The sequence below is a fragment of the Staurois parvus genome, unplaced genomic scaffold, assembly GCF_062004578.1.
Source record: "Staurois parvus isolate SC_StPar_1 unplaced genomic scaffold, SC_StPar_1.0 ptg000668l, whole genome shotgun sequence".
In the NCBI taxonomy this organism is placed as follows: domain Eukaryota; kingdom Metazoa; phylum Chordata; class Amphibia; order Anura; family Ranidae; genus Staurois; species Staurois parvus.
In genome coordinates, this window is record NW_028318464.1 from 959238 (window position 1) to 977365 (window position 18128).

General features: G+C 40.1%; 1 protein-coding gene across 2 annotated transcripts in view; it reads right to left on the reverse strand.

Annotated features, from left to right (window-relative positions):
• Positions 1-517: 517 nt before the first annotated feature.
• Positions 518-18128, reverse strand: part of LOC149447816 (fibronectin type-III domain-containing protein 3A-like) — a 163675-nt gene continuing 146064 nt past the window's right edge. For both annotated transcript variants that reach the window (XM_089651917.1, XM_089651916.1), the window contains exons 19-26: positions 17531-17706; positions 17338-17451; positions 13228-13377; positions 12844-13127; positions 9059-9271; positions 7976-8142; positions 6144-6265; positions 518-3113 (exon numbers count right to left, since the gene is read on the reverse strand). In XM_089651917.1, coding sequence (XP_089508043.1) covers positions 2796-3113; positions 6144-6265; positions 7976-8142; positions 9059-9271; positions 12844-13127; positions 13228-13377; positions 17338-17451; positions 17531-17706 — 1544 coding nt within the window. In that variant the 3' untranslated portion in view covers positions 518-2795. The remainder of the gene's footprint in view (positions 3114-6143; positions 6266-7975; positions 8143-9058; positions 9272-12843; positions 13128-13227; positions 13378-17337; positions 17452-17530; positions 17707-18128) is intronic.

Below are 18128 nucleotides of genomic sequence, written 5' to 3' on the forward strand. Positions count from 1 at the left end.
GTATGCCTGCTGCACAGGTTCTTGCAAGTGTGAATGAGCCTTAGAATATTAGCCTATAAAACGGACATTTGATTACAACACAGTTTGGGCTCTTCAATTAACAGTGAAGTATCGACAACAGAAGGTACTAAAAGACTGGATACCTACACAAGCGTACTGAACTAAATCCTTTATAGACACCATGTATGACTACCTACACTTTCAGTTTGTCACATATATAGATTTTCTTCAAGAAGCTCCTTATAAAGCTCCTTATAAAATGTCTGCATTACCCTGCGATCATCTTTATCCATAAGGATGTGAGCAACCATGCTTATTGCTTATGATATCCTACTGGCAAACCCCAGAATGCACCAAAGACTTCTGTCAGACTCTGAAGAGTCACATGCAGGTAAGTGAAACCCTTGTTAACCTGTTAGATAGCTGTTACAGTCAACTAAATCTAGAAGCCAAAATGCATTTTATGATGCTATAGAACACTTGCTTTCACTAATAATAGTAAAAAAAGACTACAAAATTTTAGAAGTGAACAGTAATTTTTTTTCTTTTTTATTAGAAGACTCCTGGGATTTGTCCATCTCTGAAACCATTAGTTGCTCAACCTTGCTTTAGATACTGACAGCAAATGTAATTAAAGTGTATGTAATGACAAAACCTTTTATTTTCGTTTGACTGGTGAAGCAATAGACCTTCTGTCAAGTTTTTATTGCCATCTGTGTCCGCTTTGTTACAACTGTCATCAAGACAAACAGGGAGGGGAAATCCAACATTTTAGAGATGTCATCCCGTGGGGACAGATGTATGGGTGACATCTACAAGGGGAACTTCCCTCAACTTAAGAGGGATTCTCTCATTTCCTGTGGAATTTCTAGCACAAGAAGTGAAGCTAAATCATATTGGCTATTTGCACACAAGAAAGAAAAAAAATGACTATACCATTTAACTAGGACATATTATACCTTTCTTGATACATTACTTGTGGCAGACTACATAAGCTGAATAAAGCCAGCAATCCCAGTACTAAACGCTTGCTTTCACCTGTTCACACTTGTGCGGATCCTGCAGTTCATGCATGCCTCCACAGCACGTAAGCCAGAGGGCACTACAAAAATAAACTGAAGTGAATGGAGGTAGATCACAGCACTGCAACGCTGTCAACTGTATATGCTTTAGTCAGATCATGCTAAGGGGTTGCAATTAAGCCCAGAAAAATGAATGCTTACATACAATGCTTGTATCATGCATCCACAACATGAACATAAAACTTCTCATTTAAGTTAAAGAAAAAAAAGTGTAAAACCTCCTCCAATGCTAATTAAAATAAACATGCTACAATGCATGTACAAAGTCCTGTTAGACCCGCAATGAAACTGCATGCAGCTTACAGTGCAGAAGTGTGAACAAGCCCTACAACTCCACACCTCATTATTCAATAAAAATAATCACAGTGCTTCGTAACAGTCTTCCCGAATGCTCTTCACAACTATAAATTTTACACTGACAACAGCCACAGAAAGACACTAAAGTGGAGGAGGCCAGTTAGCAAGAGGGCTTGGCAACACTGCATTCGCAAGAGAACATCTGTATTTTGTTTTCAAAGTGTAAGTTATCACTCACTTTGCTTCTGAATTAGCGAACACAAAGTAGACTCCTGCGTTACTATACATTTGCAAGAGTTTAAAAACGAAACATAGGTTAAAGGAATTCTTTGAGCAAGAAACAAAAGCATAATTTCCAACTGAGCTTCTACTAAATTCCCTTCAATTTAATACAATAAAATAGATTCACTGACTCCCCAACTTAAATAGATCAGCTTAACAAAAATTGATTTTAAATGCTGATTGCTTAAATGGTGAACTAATTTGCATTATAGGTCACTTTTTTAAAGAGCAATATTGTTAATAGACTCGAACATAAAAAAGAACAAGAAACAAAAAAACCTGAAGTTGTAGTTCTACACACTGGTGACTTTCTATTTGCCATTTCACTGTAAGGTACAGCAAGAAACTTCTGGTGAGCCTTTTTACCCAAAATGGCTGAAAACACAGAACAGGCTGAACACCACAAGCAATGCCAACTGTCTCAAAATACATGCAGCAATGACACCTTTTACATATCGGAGTAGCATGAAAAACTTTTACCTGAATGCAAATTTATGTTAGGTTTACTTGTCCTTTACAAAATTATCAGTAATTTAATTTATTTTCAGAAAGACCATGAAGAAAAGAAGTGGATTAAAAGCTGTGCAATGCAGAATATTTGCCAAGCAAAATTAATTAATGGTATACCATAATGCTCTTCATCCAACACTTTAAATACCTGTAAATGCTACCATGTCTGTTTTATAAAGGTGCAGTTTGATTTAGCGCTTCTCCACTAAGGCCACAGGTCAGCATAAATACAGACATGGACGCTTAAGTAACAAACTTGATCCTTTTTTTTGTAGGCAATGCCATGCAAAGCTGAACATTTGAAAAGGGACATGCTTTTAAAGCAAATGGTCCATTACATAAGCGAGGAGCACCGTCTTGACCTTTGAGTGTGTTTTAAGGCATTTAACACCATGGCTCTAGAACACAGGATTGTACAGTTCCCTCTCTAAGAGTTGCATGATGTTTTATGTTCCACATACAGGAGGATTCTACTAATCCAGCCTCTTAATGAGTGAGCAGCAAGAATGGAAATGCACTTATATATAATACAATCATTTCCATCTATAAATTTAATTAGAATAATTAAACATAAATATTGAAAAAAATCTGTAAGGGTAATCTCTGGAGCACGGCACTTAAAATCTACTTAATTACAAAGTACTGGATGATGATGGCAAAGAGGAATGCAACAAGTGCAAACACGAGGAGAAGCAAAAAGGCAAACTGCTCATCGCTGAGAGGCTTCTTCTTGATTTTCATGGCATCTGACGCAGTGTTAGCACAAGGCAAATCTAGCTCTTGTCTTTGAGATGAAAATGTGGAGTTTGGGCTGTAGGGACCGCACAATTCTTGCAATCCGTGGGTGTCCTGGTACTGCCGTGCAGCACAAACTCGAAAACGGTATTCACAGTTTGTTTGAAAGTTTGTGAAAGAGTACGAGGTGTCTGTTCCTTTGTATACCTGATTAAACAAGAAAGAAATGTCACTAGAAACATTACAAAATAACAACACAAACTATAGTAATTTCATAATCTTTTGAATGGCGTCTTTAAACTGCAACCATGGGCAAAAGCAAAAATGACTTCTAAGATTCAGTCTGCCTTTTGGTTTAGGCTTTTAGTTTGTTACCGATGATACTCTAATTACATGGGGCTTTTCTATATTATTTTGCATGCATTCCTGCAAACAGTCTATAATAATAAGGTCTCTCATTGCACTTGTCTTCAGCAATTAGATAACTTGGTAATTGTCTATGTAATAGGAAATCCTGTGAATTCTATAATTTTTTTAACATATTAAAAAAATATATATATATCAGTTTGACACTAATATTCACACAGTAATTACAGTTATATTATCTGTTAACTACCAGTAGACCCATTAGTTATCCACTTTTTTTTTCCTTTCTCTATAACAGAGTGGAAATACTTTTTGTTCTGCAGTGAAATCACAGGAGTTTTACCACTCTGCAGACAGGGAATTTTAGTAAGACACACAATTTTGAAATACCGCTACAGGGTGGCAGCGGTGCGCAAAATCATGTATATATACATGATTCGCAGTTTTGCGTCTGCCAATCACCAGGCCCCGGCCGGTAATTACTCATTGGTGCCCAGTGATTTCCAAGGATCTCTGATGGTAAGGAGGACTGTTTTGTTTACTAACAGTCCTCCTCCCTGTCAGCTCGGGCACACTGCTGTGGATGGCTGTGCACAGCACAGCCATCCACAGCAGTGTGACAGTGAAAAAAAAAAATAAAAAAAAATCCCAGTATATACACCACCATTTGTAAACATTATAACATTCATGCAAACCAGTTTACACGTATTGGGATTTTTTTTTAGCAAAGACATGTAGCAGAATACATTTTAGCGTACAATTACCAAATTTGATTTTCTAAATTTTTTTACTGGACATATTTAATAAGTCAGAAATATTGTCTCTTTCTCAAAATTATCGGACTTTTTTTTTTTATATCCCAAAAAATAAAAAAACACACAGGCGATCAAATAGCACAGAAAGAAAGCTCAATTTGTGGGGAAAAAAAAGGATGTCAATTTCATTTGGGTGCAGCGTTGCATGACCGCGCAATTGTCAGTTAAAGTAATGCAGTGCCCTAACACAAAAATTTGTCTGGTCATGAAGGGGGGTAAAACCTCAGGAGGGCAAGTGGTTAAAGAACAAATACATGCACGTCAAACCTTGCAATTGCAGGTTTTTTTTATTTTGAGGAAAAATGTTTAAACCACACAAATGTATGGTTATCTTTATAAGCACTTTCTCAGTATAAGTGTTTCCCTCAGATGTCACTTTTACTGGTCAACTTGGCATGCATTCATTATAAAGTTTATGATATACAGTGAAGGAAATAGGTATTCGATCCCCTGCTGATTTTGAATGTTTGCCCACTCACAAAGAAATGATCAGTCTAAAAATCAAATGTTAGGTGTATTGTAACACTGAGAGACAGAATAGCAACAAAAAAATGCAAAAGCAATGCATGTCTAACAAATTATGCACAGATTTGCATGTTCATGAGGGAAATAAGCATTTGAACTCCTTCACAAAACATGACTTAGTACTTGGTGGCAAATCCCTTATTGGCAATTACAGAGGTCAGACGTTTCCTGTAGTTGGCCACCAGGTTTGCACACATCTCAGGAGGGATTTTGGCCCACTCCTCTTGGTAGATCCTCTCCAAGTCATTAAGATTTGGTGGCTGATGTTTGGCAACTCAAACTTTCAGCTCCCTCCACAGATTTTCAATCGGCTAGGCCTGGAGACTGGCTAGGCCACTCCAGGACCTTAATGTGTTTCTTTTTGAGCCATTTCTTTGTTGCCTTGGCCGTGTGTTTTGGGTCATTGTCATTATGCTTTGGAAGTGTTTTTCTGCTAAGGGGACGAGACAACTGCACCGCATCAAAGGGGCGATGGACGGGCAGTGTACCGTCAAATCTTTGGTAAGAACCTTCTTCCCTCAGCCAGGGCAATGGAAATGGGTTGTGGATGGGTGTTCCAGCATGTATCCACCACCATGTTTGACAGTTGGGATGGTATTCTTGGGGTCATAGGCAGCATTCATCCTCCAAACATGGCGAGTGGAGTTGATGCCAAAGAGCTCGATTTTGGTCTCATCTGACCACAACACTTTCCACCAGTCCTCCTCTGCATCATTCAGATGTTCAGTGGCAAACTTCAGATGGGCCTGGACATGTGCTTTCTTGAGCAGAGGGACCTTGCAGGCACTGCAAGATTTCAATCCTTGTCGGCGTAGTTTGCTACTAATTGTTTTCTTGGTGACTGTGGTCCCAGCTGTCTGGAGATCATTGACAAGATCCTCACGTGTAGTTCTGGGATGATTCCTCACTGTTCTCATGATCATTGACACTCCACGAAGTGATATATTGCATGGTGCACCAGACCTAGGGAGACTGAGATTTGTTTTGCATTTCTTCCATTTGCAAATGATTGCACCAACTGTTGTCACCTTCTCCCCAAGCTGCTTGGTGATAGTTTTTTAGCCTAGTCCATCATTTTGTAGGTCTACAATCTTGTCCCTGACATCCTTGGACAGCTCTTTGGTCTTTGCCATGGTGGAGAGTTTGGAATCTGATTGTTTGATTGCTCCTGTGGACAGGTGTCTTTTAAACAGGTAACAAAATGAGATTAGCAGCACTCCCTTTAAGAGACTGCTTCTAATCTCAGCTTGTTACCTGTATGAAAGACACCTGGTAGCCAGAAATCCTGTGAAATAATAGGGGATCAAATACTTATTTCCCTCATGAACATGCAAATCAGTGCAGAATTTGTTAGACATGCATTTTTTTTTAAATTTTTTTGCTATTCTGTCTCTCAGTGTTACAATACACCTACCATTCGATTTTTAGACTGATCATTTCTTTGTGAGTGGGCAAACATTCAAAATCAGCAGGGCATCAAATACTTATTTCCTTCACTGTATGTGTATTAAAGGAACTATCAGACAGGTACCTGATCAACCTCCTTTCCATTGGTGAGCTGAAGGATGTAAACAATTGCATCTCCCCTCATTGGCTGCAAAGGTTCCCAAGATACTTCACAAGAATTGCTGTCAATCTGCTGTATTCTGGGTGCTGTAAAACAAGATTATAAAGCGTTCTCAGAAAAACATTGTGGGTATGCAAAAACAGACCATCATCCATACAAAGCAAGATTTGATATCTGCCTATAAGCATAAGATAATGGTCGCAATCTAATTTAACTTTCTTAACTATGTGGATTTCCTAGGAAATCAAATTCCACTTCTGAATTTTGGTAGTGTTCAGTATTGCTCAGTTAATGCTTTTGGAGTTTGACCAGTCACAGTTTTAATGCCTGTCTTTTGGATAAAATAGGGAGGGGTGTTAAAGCTAAACTTCAGATAAAAGCAATATACCGTATTTTTCGCTCCACAAAACGCACTTTTTTCCCCCCAAAAAAGGGAGGAAAATGTCAGTGCGTCTTATGGAGAGAATGTAAAGCGGCCGGTCCAGTATTTCTGCCGCCACCATGTCAGAATATCGGTGCCGGCCGCTCAGCTGTTCTCTCCTGCGGGACCTTACCTGTTCCTCGCTCCAGCACTGCAGTCTTCCTGCGGTGGCTTCTGTGACAGCCGGGTGCCTACTGCACATGCGTGAGAAGCGCTACGTTTTGTGAATGGTCCGGCGTCTTCTGGGACACGACAGGTCCCAGAAGGCTCCGGGCCATTCACAAAGCGCAGCTCTTCTCGCGCATGCGCAGTAGGCACCCGGCTGTCACAGAAGCCGCCGCGGGAAGAAGGAAGGACAACTCCGCGGAAGTGGGAGCGGGTACCTGTCAAATTCAGGTACCCATTCCCCCTTCCTCCCCAAAGGTCCGCAGTCTCTGGTCATCCCCTGCACTGTGTCCGCAGTCTCTGGTCATCCCCTGCACTGTGTCCGCAGTTTCTGGTCATCCCCTGCACTGTGTCCGCAGTTTCTGGTCATCCCCTGCACCGTGTCCGCATTCTCTGGTCATCCCTTGCACTGTGTCCGCAGTCTCTGGTCATCTCCTGTACTGTGTCCGCAGTCTCTGGTCTTCCCCTGTACTGTGTCCGCAGTCTCTGGTCATCCCCTGTACTGTGTCCGCAGTCTCTGGTCATCTCCTGTACTGTGTCTGCAGTCCATTGGTTCAGAATATTATGTTTCTGGTCTTTCTCCTCTAAAACCTAGGCGCGTCTTATGGAGCGAAAAATACGGTAAATTAATGCAGCTCCGACTATATTAAAACATTTATAAGGAACATACTGATAGAAGGAGAAAGCAGAGTGACAGAAATATGAGCTCATCTTTATGCTACTACTACCTTCACTGTCCAGTCACAGACTAGAGGATGGACAAGACCTGTAAGTGCTACTGAACTGCAACTGAGAAAAAATAATTCTCTAGCCTTGAAGGAAAGTGATATGTGTTGCATGTTTCATAGCATTTGCTCTGCAGGTATATGTAAATGATCCGTCCACGTTTTTGTAAAAAGAAAAATTTCAACTCAGTATCCTCACATTTGTGTAGTAACCATGGCCATTATAGCACCAAAGACAAAAGGTTCACTGCCCCAAACCTGAAGTGTGGAAGATGCCTAGGAAAGATTTGTAGGGATGCTCTGTATACAAACTGCGTACAGAAAAGCCTTTAATATTTTATACAAATAGTGCAATATACATTTTCAGATTACTAGAGGTATGTAAACCCATCCTTGGGAGTTGCACATTAGATAATTAAAAATCATTTCATACTTCAAATACTTTTTACTTGGTAATAACCTTTATAACACTCTACAGCAAATACCTTTTAATGCTGGAGGAAGAGATTTGGTTGTGGCAAAACTGAAAACTTCGGAAAATGGCCCATCTCCAGATTCATTATATGCCTGTATTCTGAAATTATATGTAGTGGATTCATTCAGTCTTTGCACCTTGTATGTATGGCAGGGACCATTGTAGATTGTATAAAACCTGAAAAAAGAACACAATGCATAATACAAAGTAGTTTATTACAGTTCACAACACAAGTATATTTAATATTTAAATCGGTGTGTACAGCAATCCAATAATTTGAAGGGCAGGACTAAGAGCTCCAACAGAATTCCTGCTTTCATTTGCATGCATAAAAATTATGTAAACCAAGTTAATAAAATCCCATTTAAATATTAACATGTTAATGTAAATTCAAAAGTCTCATTTCCAAATCTGCAGCTTTCATTGAATTAATACTGGTCCTACTGTCATTCAGTTATAGTTTATACATCTATACACCTACAGCAACAGCTCTGTTTTTCATAAACCATCCCTTGGAGTACATCCATGGGGATTCTCCATGAGCACGAAGGCCGGCGAAAAACCGGTTTGGGTGAGGCTGGCTCTGAACCTCTGGACAGGCAATTGCCCTTTTTTTAGTTCAATGTCAGCAGCTACACTATTTGTAGCGACTGATTAATTTTTTCAAACAGGGCGAAGAACTGTTTTAACTTAAAGAAAAAGCACCCGTTAGTGAGCCTGTAGCAGGAACTTTCATAAAGGAGACCTCAGGGCCAAAGTCTATAGTGTAATTAAAGGCCACCATATCAGTTGTTCGTGACTTTTTCTCACTCTGTAAATGCTCTATAGAAAAAGTAAACTGCTTATGAACTTGCAAGCTGACCTCTAATTTGAAAAAGAACAAATGAAACATACTGGAAGTAATAAGCAAACATGACTGGACTGTTGCAAGATTAATTAGTTGATTTGTAGTCCATTAGCTGTGGCTATCACTGAAGCCTGGTTATGTGGTTTTCTTAAACAGTAACCATGCAAACATACCCTGCTAATGGCAGACAAATGAGAGGGATGAAGTACACATTAGTCAGCTGCAAAGCTCAGCCATTTGACTCACCTACTGAGTTTGTCTTCCATTTGTAGATTGTACAGTGATGTTTCTGTAGCTAAAGCTTTGCAAGATCCATCCCCCCATTTAAGTTTAAGGCTCTGGTGACTGAAGACCACACATTCCAGGTGAGGAGGGTTTGGAGGTGGAGGTTTTGTTTTGGCTTTAATATAGGAGCTGAAAGGACCAACTCCTAATAAGTTTATGGCCTGGATTCGTATTCTATGGAGGGGAAAAAAAAATGTAATGCAGTTATAGTATAATAAATGACAACCTTATCACACTGTGAAACTGAACAATACTTACAGACATTCCAGTCACCCTCCTCCTCAATCATTCGCTCCCTCACCCACATCTTCAATCTCTCCCTCTCTACTGGCACATTCCCCTCCCCCCTAAAGCACGCACACATCACCCCCATACTCAAAAAACCCTCCCTTGATCCCACTGACCTAAACAACCTTAGACCCATCTCCCTGCTGCCATTCACTTCCAAGCTCCTTGAGCGCTTAGCCTACAACCGCCTAAGCGCCCACCTCACTGACAACAACCTCCTTGACCCACTACAATCTGGCTTCCGTCCCCTACACTCCACCGAAACCGCCCTATTTAAAATCACTAACAACCTGCTAACCGCCAAAGCTAATTGCCACTACTCAGTCCTCCTGCTCCTCGACCTCTCGGCGGCCTTCGACACAGTCGATCACCCCCTCCTCCTTACTAAACTGCACTCCTTTGGCATCAGGGACGCTGCTCTCTCCTGGTTCTCCTCCTACCTATCGCAACGCACCTTCAGCGTCACCTACAACGCTGCCACCACCCCTCTCTGTTGGAGTCCCCCAAGGCTCTGTCCTCGGACCCCTCCTTTTCTCCATCTACACCTCCTCCCTTGGCAAACTGATACACTCCCACGGCTTCAACTATCACCTCTATGCCGACGACACACAAATTTACCTCTCCACCCCTCACCTCACCCCCTCACTCTCCGCCCGCATCGCCCACCTCCTGAATGACATAGACTGGATGTCGCTCCATTTCCTCAAGTTAAACCTATCCAAAACCAAGATCCTAGTTTTCCCCCCCATCCTCTCCATCACGACTAGCAACGCCACCCTCAATCCCACCCCACACGCCAAAGTTCTGGGTGTCACCCTGGACTCATACTTTTCCTTCCAACCTTATGTCCAATCACTATAACAGTCATGCAGGCTCCACTTCCGCAACATCTCCAAGACTCACACGCTCCTCACCCCAGACCCTACTAAACAACTCGTACACTCCCTCATTATCTCACGCCTGGACTACTGCAACTCCCTTCTCACTAGCCTACCCAAACAAATGCTATCCCCACTCCAGTCTATCCTGAACTCAGCGGCTAGATTCATCCACCTCACCAACCGCTCCACATCTGCCACCCCCCTCTGCCAATCTCTTCACTGGCTCCCGATTGCCCAACGCATTAAATTCAATTTACTAACTCTGACATACAAAGCCATTCACAACGCTGCCCCAAACTACCTAACTGACCTGATACCCAAATACTACCCTACCCATGCCCTTCGCTCCTCACAGGACCTCCTACTCTCCAGCTCCCTGGTCTCCTCCTCCCACACCCGACTGCAGGACTTCTCCAGGACTTCCACCATCCTCTGGAACTCCCTACCCCAATCCATCAGACTGTCACCTACCCTCCTCACCTTCACGCGCACCATAAAAACCCATCTCTTCAGGGAAGCCTACTCCACCCTCACCTAACAACCAATCTCCTCCATTCCTCCTACCACTCCATCTCCCACAGCCACTTCCTCCTGTACCACTATCCCCTCCCTCCTAGATTGTAAGCTCGAAAGAGCAGGGCCCTCGAACCCCTGTGTATTGTATTGTACTGTATTGTCTCATGTTCTGTCTCCCTCGCTAATACTGTATAATAATAATAATTACAAAATTTCCTTTGTTGAATTGTTTTTTTAATCTGAACCTGTCTTTTAAAAACTAAAAAATTGTACAGAGTTTTGCAGAATGAAGACAGATAAGAACTCCTGTTACATTTTTTACTAGTGAAGAAGCTTGGAGGACAAAAAGGTCACTCCACTACGTCCACAGAAAAAACTTTGATATGATGGTTCAGGTTTATCAGTCAACCTAGATTTGTAAAAGGCAATAAATACAATACTCAGTGACAAATTGTCTTACAGATTTCTCAGCCCTGTCCAGATCCTAATTCTCTATTTTTCCAGCCCCGTTGAAGGGAGCTCCCATTAGCCCCCAAAATCTCTTGGAACATCTTTTCAAAACACAAATTAAGTTTTCTCTGGACCTTTACTGGGGAGTTGCACTTTTGTCTTCCAAACTCCTTCTATGATTTCACAGGAACTACCTCTAAAGGGTCCCCGAGACTGAAGAGCTGCCTACTATACTCCAAGTGCTTTCAAACGACAACGCATGAAGTAGCCAAGTGCTTCTCGCTTTCCCATTACCCAAGTTTTATTGCTGTCTATGTCCTTACTGGGAGTCATCCCTCTAGTTGTACTGGTGAGCATTGTTACTGAAAAATGTGAGGGAAAATGCTAAATTTTAGAGTTGTCATCAGACCAAGAGGTAAGGGGAAATATTCCAAAGAGGATACGTGTTTCAGAGACAACTGTCTAAAAAGGGAAATCCCCTCCCTTTGGTAGATTTCCTCTCACATTTTCTTGCATGCCTATGACAGGAAGTAAAAAGGTAATTTCCCAATGGTACACAGACAGCAACAAATAACTTGACAAGGGATTCAACCCTTCTTTACACTATTCTAGACTAAAAAAAAGGTTTTGGTTTTAGGTACACTTCAAAGCAAAATGTACTGTGCCTATGTCAGGCAAATTAAAAGGTTTACTTAGTTCCTCCCAGCCCAGCAGTATATACTCACCATTCCTTACTCCTAAGCTGCTCTGTTAAGTCTAAATCAGGGGTCTCCAAACTGCGGCTTGAGAGCCGGATGTGGCCCTTTGCTAGTCTTTATCCAGCCCTTAGGAAACTATTCCTCCAAATGATATGAACCAGTATTCCTCCCAATGACACCAAAGAAGGGGCACTGTTGATAAAACGTATGTTTACCAATACCAATGATGGGGCACTAGTCTTCATCCTACTGACCACCATCCCTGAGGCCATGTTTATTCTCACTGATGCTGGGCTCTAAACATTTTCTACCCCCACTGACCACACTCCGCCCCTCGTAGTCTGAAGGACCATAAACTGGCCCTTTGTTTGAAAAGTTAGGAGACCCCTGGTCTAGAGGATTAAAAATTACAAAAAAGGCCCCACATAAGCACCAAATTGGTGCCATGGTCTCCTCTCTTGGCCACATATGACAATCGCAAAGCATCTAGCATTGACACATGGGAGACAGGGAGTAATTCATGTGCTCATACATACCGAAAGTTTCAGGTATTTATTTCACTTTGCTCCTAGTGGCAGTGCGCGAAAAGAAAAGTACACGGGGAAGACAAGTGAACCTTGGTTGGGCAACAGAAAGTTTGTTGTACTCTAGTGAGTTTATCTGTCTAGTTTATCCACACATCTAAAAGAATGCTCAAAATGACCTCTCTGCAATGAACAGAACCTTAGTGATTGAAAAAAAAAAAAGTTTTTTTTCTGAAATGTATATAATAAATAATTCACTTAGAAAATGCGAAACATATCTATTTGGCAAATCAGAAATGAAAAGTTCTCTTTGTGCATTGTAAAATAAATGACAATTAATGGCATAAAAAGAAAAATCTGTCATTTCCAAGTATTCCATAGGAAATTACCTGTAAGTGCGGTCAGGGATAAGATTAGTGAGGATACAGTTAGTAACATTATCCACTGTGATCTGCTGCTTCTCCCCATACTCTATAGTGTATCCTGTAATATCTGACCCATTGCAGCATGGCTCTGTCCACTGAAGAGCAAGGCACTCTGATGAGGAGGGAAGAGGAGTTTCCAGGAGCTCTTCGTCAACAACCTGCAGGTCAGCCACTGCAGAAGGTATTGATGGTGGTGTAGTAATAACTGCAGTGTCACCAAACAGTCCACTACCTGCTATGTTGCCAGCCTAAAAGAGAAACCATAACAAACCTTCATATTTTGTACTAAAATGTAGTAACCACATATCTAGCAAAAGCAGGTTATTAAACTGGAGCTATGCTGCAAACCTGAACTCGACAGTAATACGTTGTAGCTGCTGAAAGTCCTTTGATTTCATAGCTTGAAGACGAACCAGTATAAAGTACTTGCATACAACCTTCCATGCATCCCCACTCCAGTCGGTATTCAGTTATTTCTGCTCCATTACATCTAGGAACCTGTGTATACAAGGAAAGAATTAGAAATGAAATAAGCTTCACAAATATGTCTAAAAATATAACGTAGGAGTGCTCTCTATACGCAAATATATTTCTCAGTGGACACCATCCCTAAATTACAATATAAGTAAGGAAACCCTCTTCTATCCAGAATGGGCAGAAGTGGGACTTAATATGTTCCACTGAGATATCACACATAGAAGATAAAAGAACACACTTTGATTTTCACAATAGTTAAAATGATATAACTGCTATATAAATCCTGTATAATATCACAAAAACTAAAAAAAAAGGCCATTGATCTTCGGTATATGGTCATTGTGTAGTATTTGGTGTTTAGAATCTATGCATTTTGCAAGGAACTCGCATCCTCAGGATCCGTGCCCATAATCTGTACAATACCTCAATGACTCTCTGTATGCAAATTATGTCTTTCTACTGAAAGATTCTCATATATTCAATAAACAAGACTCACAACTGAGAAAAGCCCTAAAGTTCCTCAGAATACCAACAGATTTTGAAGTTATCTTGCACCCATAATTTAATTGGCCCACATATTAAATGTAGATAGAAATCCCCAAGGTGTATGCAAGCGTACAAATAGGGCCATGTGCCATTTACAAACACGTGTGCATGTCCTCCATTCCCAGTTAAAGAAAAAAAAATGGCTTGGGCACCATTTTTTGAACTGGGATGGAGGATATGCAAATGTGTCACCTGCCCAATGCCATGAGAGGGGGGTTTGTTAACTCTTTGTGATAGTAATAATGTTAAAAAAAAAATTTAAGTAAAAAAATTAAATTACAATAAAACATATTAAAAATAAAACAAAGACATTAAACATAACCCCTGCTGCCCTGCACACAGCTGTAAATGTAAACACACACCCAGGGTGCAACATGTATGTAAACCATGACTGCACCACACATGAGGTATTGCCACTAATGATCGAACGAGAACAAGAATTCTAGCACCAGAGCTCACAGCTGACACTAAAATGATGAGATGTGAAGGTTTATAAATCCTCACTTTTTTGGTACAGTAGTTTTTCACGATATCATGGGTGCATGCAATGTTAAGACTTCACAGGTTTAGTATGTATTTACTTGACAAAACCTCACTGTTTATATATTTATAAAAACTGGGTATAATATTGTGTGTTTGCACTAAAATTCATTATATTTTTATAGTTTTTCCTGAAAATATGTGTTTATTAAAGAGCTGATCAAATACTGTGTGACAAAAATTGCAACAGCTATCTTTTTATTGTACATTTCCTCTGCTTTCAGAAAATAAATGTTCTGGGGGTTTTAAATAGTTTTAGCGCTAAAAATGCAGATTTTTACATGTGTGCAAAAAATGAAAAACATTGCTCTAGAGCCGAAGTGCTTAAAAGACTCTTTAAAGCAAACCTGTGATTTCCCTATGTAGGGTAAAGTAACAGGTTTACTTAACTGTCCCATCCTTAGCTACACAATTACTTTACCTTTGCTCCCCACCCACTATTTTTTCTCTGGCTGCCTGAATAAGAGAATAGTACTTTTTGATATGGGGAGCATGTGACCTAACCCCCTTCCTTTCAGGTAACAACACTGGTACCTAACGACTGGGCAGTCAGACAGCCACTGTCACATGTGGGGAGAGGGTCTTTAGTGCAGCTTCTCCTCTGCAAACTCACCGGCCAAATGAAGTGGTGGGGGAATTAAAATAAGTGCTACAGAGGAGTGAGGCAGTTAGGCAAACCACAGGTTCATTTTTACTACTTAAGCTCCGGAAGATTTTACCCCCTTCATGACCAGGCCATCTTTTGCTATTCAGCACTGTGCAACTTTAATTAGCAATTACGTCATGCAACACTGTACACAAGTACATTTTTTTCACACAAATAGAGCTTTCTTTTGGTGGTAATTAATTGTAAAATGAATTATAAAAAACATACTTAAAAAAATTCCTTTCTAAATTAGGCCAAAATGTATTCTACTACAAGTCTTTGGCATAAAAAAAAAAAAACAAGCAAGTGTATATTAATTGGTTTGTGTGAAAGTTATAGCGACTACAAACTATGGTATTTATATTTGAAAATTTATCAATTCTGATGTACTGACAGCATCTCTTATTTTTTGAGGCCCTTAAAATGCAAGGACAGTACAAATACCCTCAAAATGATCCCTTTATGAAAAAGTCATGTATTTAGTAAGAGGCATGGAGAATTTGATGTTGTAATTTTTTTTTTCACATTTTTTAGAAAATGAAGAAATTTAAGTTTTTCTTCACATATGGTGTGGCGTTGATCAGCAATTCTAACGGGATAGTATGTTAAAAAAAGAAAAAACAACTTTTTTTTTAAACTTGTTTTATTAAATTTTTAAACATTTTCTAAAATGTTTTTTTTTTTGTTTTCAATAACATACTTGTGCCGCAACCTCCTAAGCCCATACAGGCACAATCACGTACAAGTATGTGATTGTGCCTGTAGGTGCCGCACGCCCCCAGTAAATGTATTGTGGCAGTCAGCAGTGGTCACACTAGAAAAAAGCTTATCAAAGGAAACCTAGGTTTAAAAAAAGAAAGTGCAGACTGTCATTGTCTACATCCTTGTGAAAATGAGTTTCTTGGTTGTCAATGACACCCATTTTGGAGTTGCTGACTTAGAAAAAGCATACAGCCAAGAAGTGTGGACATTTATTTTTTTTAATTTTCTCAGGTTAGTATTGAAGCTTCTAGTCAGCATGGCAGCCAGGGAACTAGCATTTTCACAAGAGGTCAACAAAAGCAGTCAGCACAATTCTCTCAATAAGGGGTTTCCATTAAACCTCTTAATATTTGAAAAGGGTGTTTACAGTATAATCTGTTTAGAAGGATACACTGGAAATATCTGTATAGTAAAATATTATATATATTGCTTAAAATAAATCCATGAACAGGATCGATTTAGCAAAACCATATGCGGCTTTCAAGTTCACAATGCAGTAAACCAAGCAAGGAAACAGCCCACAAATTCCTTCAAGGAGCAGATGGGATTTATCCTATTAGCCTGCAGGATCTGCTACTTCAATCTGTGTATGTTTACAGAAACATCTTTCTCTCCAGCCTAATCCCATGAGCAGTTTTATGACTCAAAATATGTCTTTTGCAGGAATGTACTTCCCTAAAATTAGAATACATAGGTGGATTGGATTGTTCCAAGTGCTGGTATTCCTCAAAGCTTTAAACAACAAAGTTACAAGTCATCTGAATATTTTAGCCCAACAGAAGGACAATGTGATGAATTCCAGGTATACATAATTACATTAGTCCAGCTTGGACTAATGTAACTACGCATATACCATACCCGACCAATGCTCCTGTAAGCTGAAAATCACTGAAGCCGACACCACTACTCCAGTGATCTCCACTTGTTTCCAGCTTCTACGGTGGCACTTGATGTAATTTCCCCTCCACCTCATCCAATCAGAATGCTTTGTATTCATTCAGAAAATGCCAAGCATTCTAAGTGGTGCCTGCGCCAAGTGCCTGACCACCTGTGTTCAGAATGCAGCAGGGCAGCCACTTGGCACAGGACTTGGAAGCAAGTGGAGATCACTGTGGTAGCAGATTCTACTTCAGCTTCTAGGGGCACTGGTCAGGTATGGTATATGAATAGTTACTTTGCTCCAAGCTGGACCAAATGTCAATACTTGGAATTCTTCTCTACTGTGGTAATTTAAAATGTGAAGATCATTAGAAATTCCATTTTTATATCATCAATTTGTCTAAAGCTGTAGTCTCTTTTTTTTCTTTCTTTTTTTTATATTTTTTTTACTGTGAGCTGCAATAACTTTGAGATAAATACTGTGAATCCTTTTACAGAATTGGAGAGCCATTCTCACTAATTACAGGAAAAGGTATGGGGGAGGATTAAATATTAAATAAACATTTGGATTTAAGTGTATGTAATGTCAAGCCAAGACGCAGACTCACCTCCCAACTTGCCAACACACAACTTGCACTCTTGCAGATTAATAACGGTACTTTACACCTCTCTGGAGGCCCTGGAGCTGTATTGAAGGCTGTTGCTTCAGAATAGGGCCCATTCTACAAAGAAAAACAACTAATAAATTATCACAGAGATCAAGGTGGTGTACAGTCTTTTTTTTTTTTTTACAAATCTTACCCCAGCTTTATTTGCAGCTTTTACCCAAAAACAATAAGTCTGCCCAGGCAGCAGATTGCTGACTGTGCATTCTAGGTCCGGGCCTTGGTACACAGCACCACGGTCTTCTTGTTCAGACTTTGCCATCTCTATAGTGTAAGAGGTGACTGCTGACCCACCATCCAAACTTGGAGGCTCTATAATAAGATAATTAGAGTTATTTAGCTTAGTTCATCACTTGTCTGTTCACAGTAAGACAGAGTACCATTACATAAAAAGTACAATATTCAGAGACTGGGCATACAACATAATCTGTAAAGGTCCTAGTCAAAAACTGTTAAACCTGAGGTTCTGGGAGTGTCTTCATTTCCTATAGTGAACTTCTAGATAAAGGCTTTATGTAACACAGTGTGTCACAGTTTATGTGCCACAGTTCTGTAATAAGCGCAGAAGGTGTTATCACATTGCAGAAATCCAACTTTCTTCCAGTAAATACGTTTTCTCTGGTTACATTGCCGCCTTGGAGCTACAATTACACTTCAGGCCATAATTTCCTGTTCCTCAATGCTGTATTTTCTTTATCAGATACAGTCACGTATATTTTAAAAGTGTAACAATT